The sequence below is a fragment of the Myxine glutinosa genome, chromosome 13 (assembly GCF_964187855.1).
Source record: "Myxine glutinosa chromosome 13, kmMyxGlut1.1, whole genome shotgun sequence".
Taxonomy (NCBI): domain Eukaryota; kingdom Metazoa; phylum Chordata; class Myxini; order Myxiniformes; family Myxinidae; genus Myxine; species Myxine glutinosa.
The window spans coordinates 11,765,131-11,779,312 of NC_136273.1; the positions used below are offsets into that span (position 1 = coordinate 11,765,131).

General features: G+C 43.9%; 1 protein-coding gene across 3 annotated transcripts in view; it reads left to right on the forward strand.

Annotated features, from left to right (window-relative positions):
* Positions 1-14,182, forward strand: part of PUM3 (pumilio RNA binding family member 3) — a 70,283-nt gene that overhangs the window by 21,954 nt on the left and 34,147 nt on the right. For all 3 annotated transcript variants that reach the window (XM_078767082.1, XM_078767083.1, XM_078767084.1), the window contains 7 exons: positions 3,068-3,161; positions 3,254-3,320; positions 3,409-3,577; positions 3,664-3,770; positions 4,865-4,943; positions 5,589-5,687; positions 6,692-6,745. In XM_078767082.1, the coding sequence (XP_078623208.1) occupies positions 3,068-3,161; positions 3,254-3,320; positions 3,409-3,577; positions 3,664-3,770; positions 4,865-4,943; positions 5,589-5,687; positions 6,692-6,745 (669 nt within the window). The remainder of the gene's footprint in view (positions 1-3,067; positions 3,162-3,253; positions 3,321-3,408; positions 3,578-3,663; positions 3,771-4,864; positions 4,944-5,588; positions 5,688-6,691; positions 6,746-14,182) is intronic.

A 14,182-nucleotide genomic window follows, 5' to 3' on the forward strand; every position in this document is an offset into this window, starting at 1 on the left:
TGATTTCAAATTGTTTGGAGATCTTTTTAAATCCCTTCCCAGACTCGTAGGCATCTATGACCTTCTTTCTGAAGGCCTCAGAGAGCTCTTTTGATCGAGGCATGGTGATGCCGCACACTTCAACAACAAAGAGCAAACCAAACTAAATGTCTGAGTTTTAAATAAGACAGGTTCCTCCAAGATACTCTCTAACGATGTTATAATCACTTGCACCTGAGCTGGTGCACCTGATTCTAATTTTAGGTATTTGAAGTAGTGATAAATGTAGGGGTGTACTTACTTTTTCCACATGCGAAATTTGCATTTATGTTTATTTAAATTATACAATGGACTACAAAATGTAAATGTTGCATGATATTTGTTATATTATATCACCTTTATCTATCAATATTGTTGAAATAAAGATCAAGTAGCTGTATGTTGAAATATGTTGAAAAAGTCAAAACTTTAAATGGGGTGTACTTACTTTTTCACGTGACTGTACATATATACTGTAATGGTCGTGGCCAAATATATTGGCATTGCACTTTTTTCAAATAATGCACCATTTCTTCCAGAAAATTGTTGAACTTTAATAATATTTTGGTATCCACATATGTATTTCTTTGGTTTGCCATGGAACAAAACAAAAAAAGAAGCTGAAAAAAATACTAAATCTTAGCTTATTCCACACAGAAATCCTAAAATGGTGTGGACAATATTATTGGCACCTTTTAGAAGTTGTTTCAAATATTTAGATTTCAAGCAGGTGATTCTCCTTTACTTTGGAATTGAACTCACCCATGGTGAGTTGCAGATGCCTGCAATATAAAAATCACTCATTCGACCAGTTTGAATCAAGAAAAGGAGTCATTCTGCTGTTTTGTGTCACTGCGTGTACCGCAATGAGCATAGAGAACAGAAAGAAAACCAGAGAATTGTCTGAGGAGGTCAGACACAAGATTGTAGCCAAGCAATGACAATCTGAAGGCTAAAAGTGCATCTCCAGAGACCTTGAATGTTCCTGTGTCCACCATACACAATGTTGTCAGGAAGTTTATGGGTATGTAGGAAATGGATGCCCCTGCCTTGCATAACCCCAGGTCATTTGTGGGCAAGGTGTAGTGCCTGTCAACCCCCCTTGAGAGTTCAGTCGACAGCACAGGCAGAAGAGGGTGAATTCCCCAACGGCCAGCAGTGACAGAGAGGAGTGGCCACCTCCCGCCCCCCCCCCCCCCCCCTAGAAGCACACACTTACTCGTGTGTACCAGCCATAGAAAGGCAATATGATGGCAAATACGCCATCATTGCCCAAGGAGACTCGACATCATCATTCATTAATCATCATTAAGGCCCATGGTACTGTAGCCAACATCCCTGGATGTGGCCCCAAGAGAAAGCTTGATCGAAGATTGCAGCGAAGGATTGTTTGAATGGTGGAGAAAGCACCTCAATGAACTGCCAAACAGATTCAAGCTGACCTTCAGACACAAGGTACGACAGTTTCAACTCGCACCATCCATCGCCAAATCAATGAAAGGGGGTTCTATGTTGGGAGACCCAGGAGGACCCTACTAATGAGATTTAAGACGTAAGAAAGCCTGACTGAAGTTTTCCAAAACACACCTGAACAAGCCAAAATCCTTCTGGGAGAATATCCTGTGGACAGATGAGACAAATTAGAGCTTTTTTGTAAAGCACATCATGTCTACGTTTACAGAAAACAAAATGAAGCCTTCAAAGAAAAGAACACCTTCCCTACAGTCAAACCTGGAGGATGTTCAGTGATGTTTTGGGGTTGCTGTGCTGCCTCTGGTACTAGGTGCCTTGAATGTGTGCATGGCATCATGAAATCAAGGCATTTTGGAGCACAATGTTCAACCCAGTGTCAGAAAGCTGGGTCTCCGTCGAAGGTCATGGGTCTTGTGGCAGGACAATGACCCCAAACACACTTCAAAAAGCACCCAGGAATGGATAAGACAAAACGCTGGACTGTTCTGAAGTGGCCAGCAATGAGTGCAGATCTAAATCCCATTGAACATCTGTGGGGAGATCTGAAAACAGCAGTTGGGAGAAGGCAGAACTGGATCAGTTTGCATCAGAAGAGTGGGCCAAATCAGTTTGCCCCAGAAGAGTGGGCCAAACTGTCAGTGGAGAGATGTAGGAAGCTCATTCATGGCTGTAGGAAGTGCTTGACTGCAGTCATTTTGTCCAAAGGCTGTGCTTCCAAATATTGTCTAAGGTGTCAATAATTTTGTCATTGCCATTTCTTTTTATTTTCTGATTTAGAAGGGTATATTAAGTTCTGAATCAAAAACAAAGGCTCTGTAATATTAACAGTGAAAGAAAAAATTGTGGAGACCAAATACTTTTGTCAATTGTAACTTGTATTTGGAGAAAATTGTGAGTTGTTTGAAAAAAGTGCAAGGGTGCCAATATTTTTGGCCATTACTGTACATCGTGGGTATGTAGCTTGGATTATTCCAATTGCACTGGCCTATAGGCTGACACCAGAAGCCTGAGGCCTATACGTATCATTGCTTTCACAAGGAATGACGTAGTTTCCCCAATCAAACAGCTCCTATTTGTGCAGCCATGCTTCCTTTCCTCCCTCCTCTCCTTCTTGCATCCCTTCTTTTCTTTTTCCTCTCTTCCTTTTCTCCCTTTCTTTTTCTTTCTTTCACCCCCACCCCCTTTCTTTATTTCTCTTCCTTCCACTCGAGCTCTCGAACTTACTGGAGATTTTCTCGTGACCTTCTGACTTGCCAAAGTTCTGGTTACAAATTGCTCTGCTTTTTCAGTTTGTGATTTCTTCATTGTGATTAGTTCTTCCCCGAGCCTCCACATTTGATTTTAAATAGCGTGTCACGAGTTTAGTTCTATAATGCTCTTTACTTGTTCATCCGCTGACTTTCTTTAAATGTAATTAATTTATCTTGTACCTTCCAGCTATTTTGATGTACCTAGATGCAGAAAATATGGCAAAATGGAGAAGATTGTCATGGGGACCACAAGGCTGACCCCTGCTCTTGCAGGGAAAATGGCCTTAAAATGTCGTTGTTGTTGTTGTTGTTGTTGTACCTTCCAGCTATCGCTTTGCCACGACTCCTCGCGAGTGCTGCAGTGTTGCCTCCGCTTTGGAAACAAAAACCAGCGACAACAGATTCTCAGCGAGCTAACACGTGAGTACTGCTTTTTTCAGCTAGAGTCTCCTCACCTGTTTTCCAACATTCCGTGTAATGCCTCTCTCGTTTTCCCCGTCTTTCTGCCACAGCTGACATTCTGTTGCTGTCCAAATCGAAGTACGGGCGAAACGTAATTTTGAAGTTGATGAAATACGAGTGAGTAGTTGTGACAATCATGGAAGCATATGTTCACGATTAGTCGTGCAAAAGTGAGGAATGACTGGTCCGCTCGTCCCGTTTGCAGGCGGCGCAACGCTGTGCTGCAGGTATTGAAGGCCGTGCGTGGCAATGCTTGCCGCGTGCTTCGACACAGTTGTGCATCCACGGTGCTGCAAACTGCATGGGAAAATGGATCTGCAACAGAAAGACACCAAGTGCTTGGAGAACTCTATGGAAAGACTTACTCTCTGCTGGTATGGACCACAAATCTTGAGGTGGAATTTTGAGAAATTTATTTGGGATTGCACATCGTGCATAATGAATCCTTGCTTTTTGGCAGATGCAAGATCCTGAAAAGTGTTTGGGGTTGCAAGCTTTCAAGGGAGTACCTCACTTTGGGACAGTCTTGGAGGACCTGAGGAAATTGTTGTTGAGCCTCACCAGCAAGTGAGGGAAAGAATGCCGAAACATTGCCAAAAAATGAGATATTCTAAGTTGATATAGATGAGGATTGAAACAGAACTCGATTTTTCCCAGTAGTTTCTGTGGAGGTGGCTCTGTCTTGCCTTTGTGAGTCTGTGATTGACTATGCAAAGCATGTGGCCTTGCAAAGCATGTGATGCTGTTTTTTTTTTTTATGCCTCCGCCGACAAAGTCGCTGGAGGCATTATATTTTCGAGTTGTCCGTCCGTCCGTACGGGCTAAACCTCGTTTTTCTCAGAAACCATATGTCCGATTGAGACGAAACGTTCAGGGTAGGAGTGACAACCATGCACAATGTTTTTATGATAATTGTGATGTTGTAGGTCACGTGGTATGGCAGCCATCTTGGATTAAAAGCAAATAATTAAAATATTATTTCTCGGAAACCGCTGAATGGAAAAATTTGAAACTTGGCACATTGTCGAGTACTCCCAATGGGGAACAAAAATATGATGATGATGACATCATAGGTGAAGTGGTATACCAGCCAAAAATGTTTCAATCGTATTCCTTCTCCTAAAAATCTGAAATTCCATGCACATGATCTATGACCCATTTGTATTGAAATATTAAATTTATGACATCATAGGTCACATGGTTTGGCAGCCATATCGGATTGAAGAAAAATATTAAATAATTATATCTCTGAAACTGCTCACCCTATTAATGCGAAATTTTACAAATATCATCTAACAGCACTGTTGCATATAGTTTGAAAATGATTATGTCATGGCATCGTCATGTGGTTTGGCAGCCATCTTGGATAGAAAAACAAACCTTATCCGATCAACACGAAACTTCACAAACGTGATCCCCTACCCATACATATGCAGCGTGATGGCATCTACCCGTTGTGGGACTATGCGGAGGCATATTGGTGACACAGGCGCATTGTTCTATTGTCTTAATAAATTATATAATGATCTAATGTGGCAATTCTTAGCTGTTGAAGTTTGATTGGTTTCCCTTTAAACTGTATAATGGTACAGTCGAGGCATTCTTCTTTTTTCATTGTCGACAATAAGGTACAAGTTGAAATGAGCGCTGCTTTGTTCCAGGGAAACCCTGCTGGGGTTCAGCCTTGTTCACCACCTATTGCTCGACTTCCTGGAAAACTCTGACAGCACGATGAGATCAGTGAGTGGGCTCTTCATCCCTCCCCCCTTGTCCCCACCCCTGCTGGGAGGCATTTGTCATGAACCGTGAAGAATATTTGTTACTTGGAAAATATATTTGCAACAAAACTAGTCTTTCCACATCAGACTCTCCCCAGCCCTTCCATGAAGCACATGTTCTTCCTGTAACTCCCTCCTGGTTAAACTTCCCAATATCCAGGCTGACCACGAACCTCCACTCATTTGTTCCTTTTTTCTCCCGTTGATTAAACCATCTTCCTGAGACTCATTCTCTTTTTTCACATTGCCTTTTCGTCCTCTGTCACCTTGCTCTTATGTGAGCCTCAATCTTGTACACAAAACAAAAACGGGGAACACGTTTGGCGTTCTCATTAACCCACAACGTCATATCTATTCTATGTTCCACCCTCTGTTTTTTCCATTGCTGCCATCTTTATTTTTACGTAGGATTTTCAGCAGATTGTGCATATTGATTTTAAACACGATGAAGACTAATTACTTCAAAATGATTTGTTTACAGAGGTTTATCTGCTTTTTATAAACAAGAGCAACAGTGACATATAAAGGTTCCTCATATTTTTATTGATAAAGAAAACTGCTTTTCTAACAGTGGAGATATGGAGCATCTGCCTGTATGTGTCTGCAGGAGATGATCGAGTCTGTGAGAGAGACCTGTGTCTACATGGTCCATACCAAAAATGGTGCCAGAGCTGCTATGATGTGCCTATGGTTTGGTACTGCCAAGGTGCATCCTCTTTCCTCCTTTTTTTCCCCATGCCCTTATTAAAAATGTTCCTTGCAAGGAGTAATCTTGGGAGAAAGTGTGGATATCACTAACTGTGGAATTTGTGTTGAAGAGGGTGTGTAAGCTTGTTACCTCCACCAACGAAGGTGGGCAGAGGTTATGTTTTCACCCCTGGCTGTTTGTCTGTCTGTGAACAGGATATCTCAAAAAGTTGTGGATGGATTCAAACGAAATTTGATGTAGAGGTTGGGTATATAACGAGAACGAAGTGATTAGATTTTGGCAAAGATCCGGATTCGGGATCAGATAATTTTTTGAAGTGTTTCGTCACAATTGAGTGATGGGGCTAAAACTAGTATGTAGCACAATATATCAAAAAGATATGGATCGATTCGGATGGAGCTTGGTGGACAGGTTGGGTGTGTGTGACGAGAATAAATTAATTTGATTTTGGTGAAGATCCAAATCCGAGATTTAAAAAATTTGATAAGTGATTCTTCACCATTGAGTAATAGGACCAAACACGATATGTAGCACGATATTCCAAAAAGTTGTAGTGTAGACGGATTATGACAAAACTTGGTGGACGAGTTGATTGGGTGACGAGAACAAGCTGATTAGCTCTTTGTTCACGTCCCGATCCAGATCTGGCCCATCAGTTGGAAACAAAACGTAAACTTCAGTGTTCTGGCTGGCGGAGGTATGCACTCTACCGAGTGATGTTCTAGTCTTTCTTCTGTTGTTATTGATTCGTTGTATTTTGTTTTGTTCATGATTCATCCTTGCTTTGTAATTTCATGAACATGTTTTTCAAGATGAGATGTTTGATAAGCATTGTCCCAGAATGAGATGAAACCTGATTTCCCTTCCATTTGTTGATGAAAAAGGTTTTCATTATGCAGAATTATCATTTTGATGGTGATGATTTTTGCTGCTAAATTCATTACAGCATGCTCGATACCCATGCTGCTTGATGTTTCAACTCTCCCCCTTTTTCCTTGCAGGACCGTAAAGTCATTATAAAGACAATGAAAACCTATGTTGAAAAAATTGCGACGGTAAGTGACATCATGTTTGGTTTCGTGATTTGTAAAAATGAAAACAAACTAGCAAGGAACCCACTTTTTATCTGTATTCCCACTCTTTTTTGATGTCTGTAGCATATGTTGTATGATTTTACGTATATATATATATATATATATATATATATATATATATATATATATATATATATATATATATATATATATGTATATATATTGTTACGTTTGTGGGGGTAGGTGACGAATTGCCATAATGGAGATAGGAATGTGTAGTATTAGCATGGACTCAAATCAACATGAACATCTGGATTAAAGTAGATTTTATACAGATCTTCATGGAGTAATGCACAATTTAAAATTTATGTATTTTGCCCTCTTTTTAGACAAATCTAATCACTGCTGCCCGATGTTGCACCACCATTTCACAGTGGGCAGTTTAACTCAGAGTTTTAGGTCTGAGTGAAAACAGGAATTCAACACAATTAAACCTTTTAAAATCAATTAAATAATTTAAATTGATGGATTAACTTTAACTTTTCCCGTCACTGAGGGCTGTTGCTTTTGCTAGTTGCCTTATGATTTGTAATACCGGTTTCCACCAGGTGGTACTATGTATGCCATATATTTACATGAGAAAAAACTGTGCCCTCCCCATGAACCAACGGAATAATTGTTTTTTTTATTGCCGAAAACCCAAATTTTTGGACAACCACCTGTTGAGAACATGCACATCCTGAGTACAACCACCTGTTGAGACGTGCACACCTTAAATACAACCGCCTGTTTTCAACTCATTCCGTCCAGCAGTTCAGGAATGCATAAAAGTAAAATGCACAAACAAGTGGAGTGATTGGGTCTTTTAATTTGGGTGAGAGACGTGATTGGGTCTTGTTATTTACAGGGTGATTTATTTTATTTTATTTGAGAACCCGAAATAATTCCCATACACTAAAACGTATATCAGTTGGGAACCTAATTTTTTGCGTAAATGTAGCCTAAATGTAGCCTACAGAAAGATCCACACATGATCCACACATTTGATTGTGTTCCGGATTCGTCACTTCCGTTGTGGTTTTCATCCACTGTAAACATTTTTGATTCCATGTATTATTATTATTATTATTGTTGTTTGAGGGAAATAGCAATTATTATTGTCAAAAGGTAAAAGGTTAATGTTTTAAATGAAACAGGAACCGGACGGCGACGAAGAGGAGGTGGAGAAAAAGAAGGCGGAGCGAGTGGAGTCAGACAAGAAGCATAGTTGCTTTGCGGTCTGGAGCGAACATTGGCGAGCAAGAGTCACGAGTGAACTTTGGGTTTACCAGGAAAGGGATTCCTGCGACAGAGTTGTTATCGCTGTGACAGATTAACATGCGTGTCAGGTTTTGCGATTGATTCTGAAGAGAATCATCGAAGGGCCGTTACGTCTCGAGAACGGGCCGTCGGCCATTTTGACTCGCGCGCTTTGCGCGTCGAGCAAGGTTTCTTTGCTGTGTCAGCCGTTTTCACCGCTTTCAGACGTATCTGGTGTGTGTGTGTGCAACATTACTTTTGAAGATTAATTTGCGGTTTGCCGACTGTGAGCCCTGGAACGTCCATACCCGAGGGTGTGATTTCCCAGTCGCCTGGAGGGCGCCTTTGGATTTCCCAGTCGCCTTGAGGGCGCCTTTACGCAACTTTGGCCGCGTGACTGTGACTATCATCCGAACGGGATTCTGGTCTCGATTAGACATCGTTCTGACACTCGCTGGAGCGGATCGACTTTGGCTTGAAGCCGGGAATTAGAGGCATTGGGAATCTTCTTATTTTCGCTCACTTGGAGCACAGTGAGTTATATTGTACGAACCTGATGGTACCATCATAGGAAATATATATTGGTTGTACAATTGATTACTATTGTTGTTGTACTGTTATTCTTGTGTCATCTTCATACAATACTGGTTTGTTTGTAACAATTGGTGTGGCTTCACCATTGATCTTTGACATACAGAATAACACATTTTTTTTGCCGTGACTCCTTTCGGGGCTCGGAGGTACACCGTGACCAGGGGGTCAGGGAGGAGCACGTAACAGAAATTGGGGGCTTGTCCGAGATATTGGGAACTCGTCCAAAATTGGCCCAAATTGAAATTGGGGTCCTCATCCGGGATTAAATTCCCTAACATGCGTCTGTGATAGTATTCCCTAACATTCCCAAAATTCCCAAATTTGGAATTTTTCTAACATTCCCAAATTTTTCAAAAAAAAATTGGAAAATTTTTGTGTGAAGGTTAACAGGTGTTAACTGATAGTCACCATGGTGTTTGACGCAGAACAGCTTGCGGCGTCCCCTAATGAGGCACAGTTCCAAGCGTTAAAAAGATCGGAACTCTTGATATTGGCCAAACATTTTAACTTGGAGGTCCGAGCTCATATGAAGAAAGCAGCGATGCAGACATTGGTGGTAGAATCTCTGGTGGGACAAGGAACATGGACAGAGGTAGCCTTGGATTGGTTACCCGAGGAAAAAGAAAATGTGGAGCTTCGGAAAATGGAGATGCAACTGCAGAGCCAGGAAAGGTTAAAAGCAGAGGAAAGGAGAGCTGCAAGAGAACTCGAGGAAAGAAAAGTAGAACAGGAACGAGAACTCGAGGAGAGAAGAGCAGAGGAAAGGAGAGCTGAAAGCGAACTCGAGGAAAGAAGAGTAGAACAGGAACGAGAATTCGAGGAGAGAAGAGCAGAGGAAAGGAGAGCTGATAGGGAACTCGAGGAAAGAAGAGTAGAACAGGAACGAGAACTCGAGGAGAGAAGAACCGAGGAAAGGAGAGCTGAAGAAGAAAGAAGAGCAAAGGAAAGAGCAGAGGACCACGTGTTCGTTCGTTCGTTCGTTCTTCGACCACGTGTTTCTCCCCCATTTCCCCAGATAGTTTTCACTGTTATTAACCTTCAATGTTTACACTTTCCCCTCAAGTTATGTATTCCGTCATATTTTATAACACCTTTTTCTTCTTCTTCTTTAAAAGGCTGCTTTCGACTTGCTCACCAAATCAATTCATCCCCAAAAAAATATCCATCTCCTATAGTGCCTTTTTTCTACATTCCCTAAACTCTCCTGCACTCCATCCTCCATCCAGCGTCCTTAAACGTATTTTTAACTCGAAGGTCACAAGAAACTCATTTTGCAATAAATGTTCGTTTCCCATAAATCGTACACTTTCTAAAATCCAATCTCACCCCTCCCCTCCAAATCTTCCCCATAACCCCTCCCCTCCAAATCTTCCCCATCACCCCTCCCCTCCAAATCTTCCCCATCACCCATCCCTTTCAAATCTCCCCCCTTGCCCCCTCCCTCCGAAACTACCCCCTCATCCCTCCCCGCCAAGACGCCCCCTCGCCCCTCCCCTCCTAGACTCCTGCCTCACCCCTCCCCTCCAAATCTCCCCCATATCCCATCCCTTTCAAATCCCTCCCCTTGTCCCTTCCCTCCCAAACTCCCCCCTCACCCCTCCCCTTCAAATCTCCCCACCCTCATTGCTTCTCAATTTCCCCCCTCTCACTCCCCCTCCTCAAAGCGTCCTCCCCGCTTCTTCCCCCTTCCAACTCTCACCTCCATCTCCCCCAACCTTCTGCCTCGCTCTTCCCCCTCCTTAAATAACACCTCATTGTGCCACACCCAATCACCATCAAACCTTTTGTCCGCCCCATCCTTCCCTTTCACCGAGCTATTCTGAAATCTCTGACACACCTTCAACAGCTCTCCCTACCTCTTCCACCTCTTCCACATCTTACCCTACCCCTCCTCCCCCCTGTTCTGTATCTGATGCTCCCCCTTCCTCTTCATTAACGGTATGGACCTCAAAGATCCGGGGCCTTCGTTCAAACTTAACTGATCTCTCCATACAGGTTGCTTCTGTCAAACCAGATGTGATCTGCTTAACAGAAACTTTCCTCCTTTATGATGTCTCTGATTCCTTAGTATCTCTCCCGGGCTACTCCCTCCTCCGGTATGATAGACCTGAGCCTCGTCCTGGAGGCGGGGTTGCTATCTTTATCAAAAACTCTCTTCCTCACTCGCCCTGCACTGCACTCTCTCCACCTCACCCCCAGGAATACCTCTGGCTACGGCTTCCCCTTCGCTCCCACCTCTTGTTCATATGTGTGTTGTACCGTCCACCAAACAGTGATGACTCCATCTACATCTCGCTGTCAGATAATATGGACCAACTTCTATCTACTCATCCCAACTCTCTCTTCCTCATATGTGGTGATTTCAACTGTCATCATGCCAGTTGGCTGGGTGTGGGTACCTCTCTCACCAGCCATGGCTCCTCAGCAAAGGACTTCTGCGACTCACTGGGACTGACACAATCTGTCAATTTCCCGACCCGGATCTCAGTCAACGGAACATCTTCTCTTCTGGACTTGGTTATGACTAACTTCCCTGAAAATGTCTGCTGCTCTTCTTCTGCTCCAATCGGATCATCTGATCATGTCCTTGTTAAAGTGGACATCTCTCTGACCATCCTCAGGGAGCCTGCTCAGCGTCGACGAGTCTGGCATTTCACTCAGGCCAACTGGCACGGTCTTCAAGCAGCCATCAATCATCTGGACTGGTCTCCCATCTCTACCACCTCTGACATCAACTCATTCTGGGAATTCTTCCAAAGTAAATTGCTCTCTCTCATGCACAGATTTATCCCATCTCGTCTTCAGTTGTCATACCCTTCCTCCCGTCCATGGTACACGGAATCTTGTGGTGAGGCTGTTGCCCAGAAACAACTTGCCTTCGTCTCCTGGAAAGCAAATCCAACGGAAGGAAATCTTATTTCCTTTCACAAAGCCCGAAACAAGTGTGTGTCCACCCTCAGGAGAGCCAGCAAACAATATCTCTCCGTTCTCAAGACCGAACTCTCTTATCTGTCTCCCTCTTCCAAATCCTGGTGGCGTCTGGTCAAATCCGTTTCTGGTGTTTGTTCCCCCTCCATCCCCTCCCTTACCTCAAACGGCTACACAGCTGACTCCGCACGTGAAAAAGCTGAATGCCTCAACTCTGTGTTTGCCTCTAAATCTTGTGTCCCAAACCCATCCCTCTCTGTACCCACCATACCCAGTCGTACCCTGCTGCTCCTGGACTCCGTGTCCTTTCCTCCTGACAAGGTGGAAAAGTTTCTGTCAACCCTCGACTCTGATTCTGCAACTGGACCCGACGGCATCAGCCCACGGGTCCTAAAATCCTGCTCTGCTGCTCTATCTCACCCTCTCTCTGTTCTCTTCACCCTCTCTTTTGCTCAAGGTCAACTGCCATCTGCTTGGAAATCAGCCAACATCACCGCTTTGCACAAAAAAGGTGCAAAAACAGATCCTAGCAACTACAGACCAATCAGCCTTCTCCCAATTATCAGCAAAGTCATGGAATCCATCATTGCTTCGGATATGAAATCTTTCCTCTTCTCCAATGGCTTGATCTCTGATCATCAATTTGGTTTCAGACCAGGTCACTCTACTCTGGACATGCTGCTTCTGCTGTCTCAACAATGGATGGAGGTCCTCAATGCCAAACAGGAAATTAGAGCTGTCTCCCTTGACATATCACGTGCCTTCGACACGGTCTGGCACCCCGCTCTGCTCACCAAACTCTCCTCCTTTGGTATCCATGGAAATCTCCACGCATGGCTGGCGGACTTCCTCTCTAGTCGTCGTCAACGTGTGGCCCTGAATGGGTTTCTCTCATCTCCTCTTCCTGTTCAGGCTGGAGTTCCTCAAGGCAGTGTTCTGGGCCCCGTGCTTTTTCTGGTCTTCATCAATGATCTCTCTGACTCTCTTGAAAATCCTCTCTATCTCTTTGCTGATGACTCCACTCTCTGCCGCTCCATTCCTCTTCCCTCAGATCGGCAGTCTGCAGCCGCCTCACTCTCTGAAGACCTGGACAAAATCACAGACTGGTCAAACAAGTGGAACATGTCTTTCAATCCTGACAAATCTCACACTCTTACTATGTCTCTCCGAAAAGATCGACTGGACAACCCTCCCATCTACTTTCTCAACAATCCTCTCCAAGAAGTTCTGTCGCTCAAGCTTTTGGGTCTCACTATCTGCCATGATCTTTCTTGGGAAAACCACATTTCCAAGCTGGCCTCCAAAGCCAGTCGCCGACTGGGCATCCTCCGTCGTGCGAAGTCCTTCCTCGGCACACCTGAGCTCCTCACCACATACAAGGCTTTCATCCGCAGCTCAATGGAATACTGTTCTCCCCTATGGGCCGGTGCTCCTGCCTCACACCTAGCTCGGCTTCACGCTGTTGAAACCAAAGCTTTCAGAATTATTGGAATCTCCCACGATGAAGCTATCTCTGAGGGCCTTTCACTCACTCACCGCAGGCAGGTAGGTGGTCTTTCTGTCTTCTACCGACTCCTCTCCGGCCTTGCACCCCCAGCTCTCTCTGTGCTCTGTCCCCCAAATATTCCTACAGGTCGCACAAGATCTGCCAGCAACCCTCTGATGGTTAAACTGCCGAAATATCGGCTCTCTGCTCACCTTCACTCTTTCATTCCTCTTTTCTCCCGCCTCTGGAACAAACTCCCTCACTCCCTTCAATCCCACTCCTCCCTCCAGGTCTTTAAAACAGCTGTTCACCACCATCTCTTATCTTCCCCCATCCAAAACCTTGATCTTTTCTACCCCCGCTAATTCACCCCAGATCCACCTTGTTTGAAATTCCAACTTCTTTCCTGGAAGTCCTGGCAGTGTCCATATGTTTTATACCTCTCCCACCGCCCCCTTCCCATGCCCCCCCCCCCCAAAGCCCTCGCCCTCTCTCAGATCTCTCGATGTCTCCATGTCTCTCGGTCCCTGCTCTCAAATGTTGTGTTTGTGTCCTTCCCCCTCTCTCCCCATCTTGTCTACCGCTCCCGATGTTATATGTTTGATGTGTCGGTTTGTCTTTCTGTGTGATAATGTTCGCTCTTCCACGAGCCTCGATCTTGTATAAAAAAAAATAAAAATAAAAAAGAAAAAAAAAAAAAAGAAGAAAAAAAAAAAGGAAAGGAGAGCCGAAAGAGAGTTAAAGGAACGTGACATGGAGTATCAGAAGGAACTTAAACTCAAGGAGCTGGAATTAATGGGAGAACAGAGAGAAGTCATATCCATGCCGGCTAGTTTGACAACTAGTCAGAACACTTGGGATGTTGGTAGGCATGTGAGGCTGGTTCCACCCTTCAATGAAAAGGAGGTAGCCAAGTTTTTTTTTTTGCACTTTGAGAAAGTGGCTCAAATGCTAAAATGGCCTGTGGGGTCCTGGACTATGTTAGTGCAAAGTGTTTTGGTGGGTAAAGCTCCAGATATCTATTAGGCTTTACCGATTGACCAATGTGCAGATTATGAGATAGTGAAGAAAACCATTCTCAAAGCCTATGAATTGGTCCCTGAAGCTTACCGGCAAAAATTCAGGAATGCCAGGAAGAGGGAGAGTAAGAC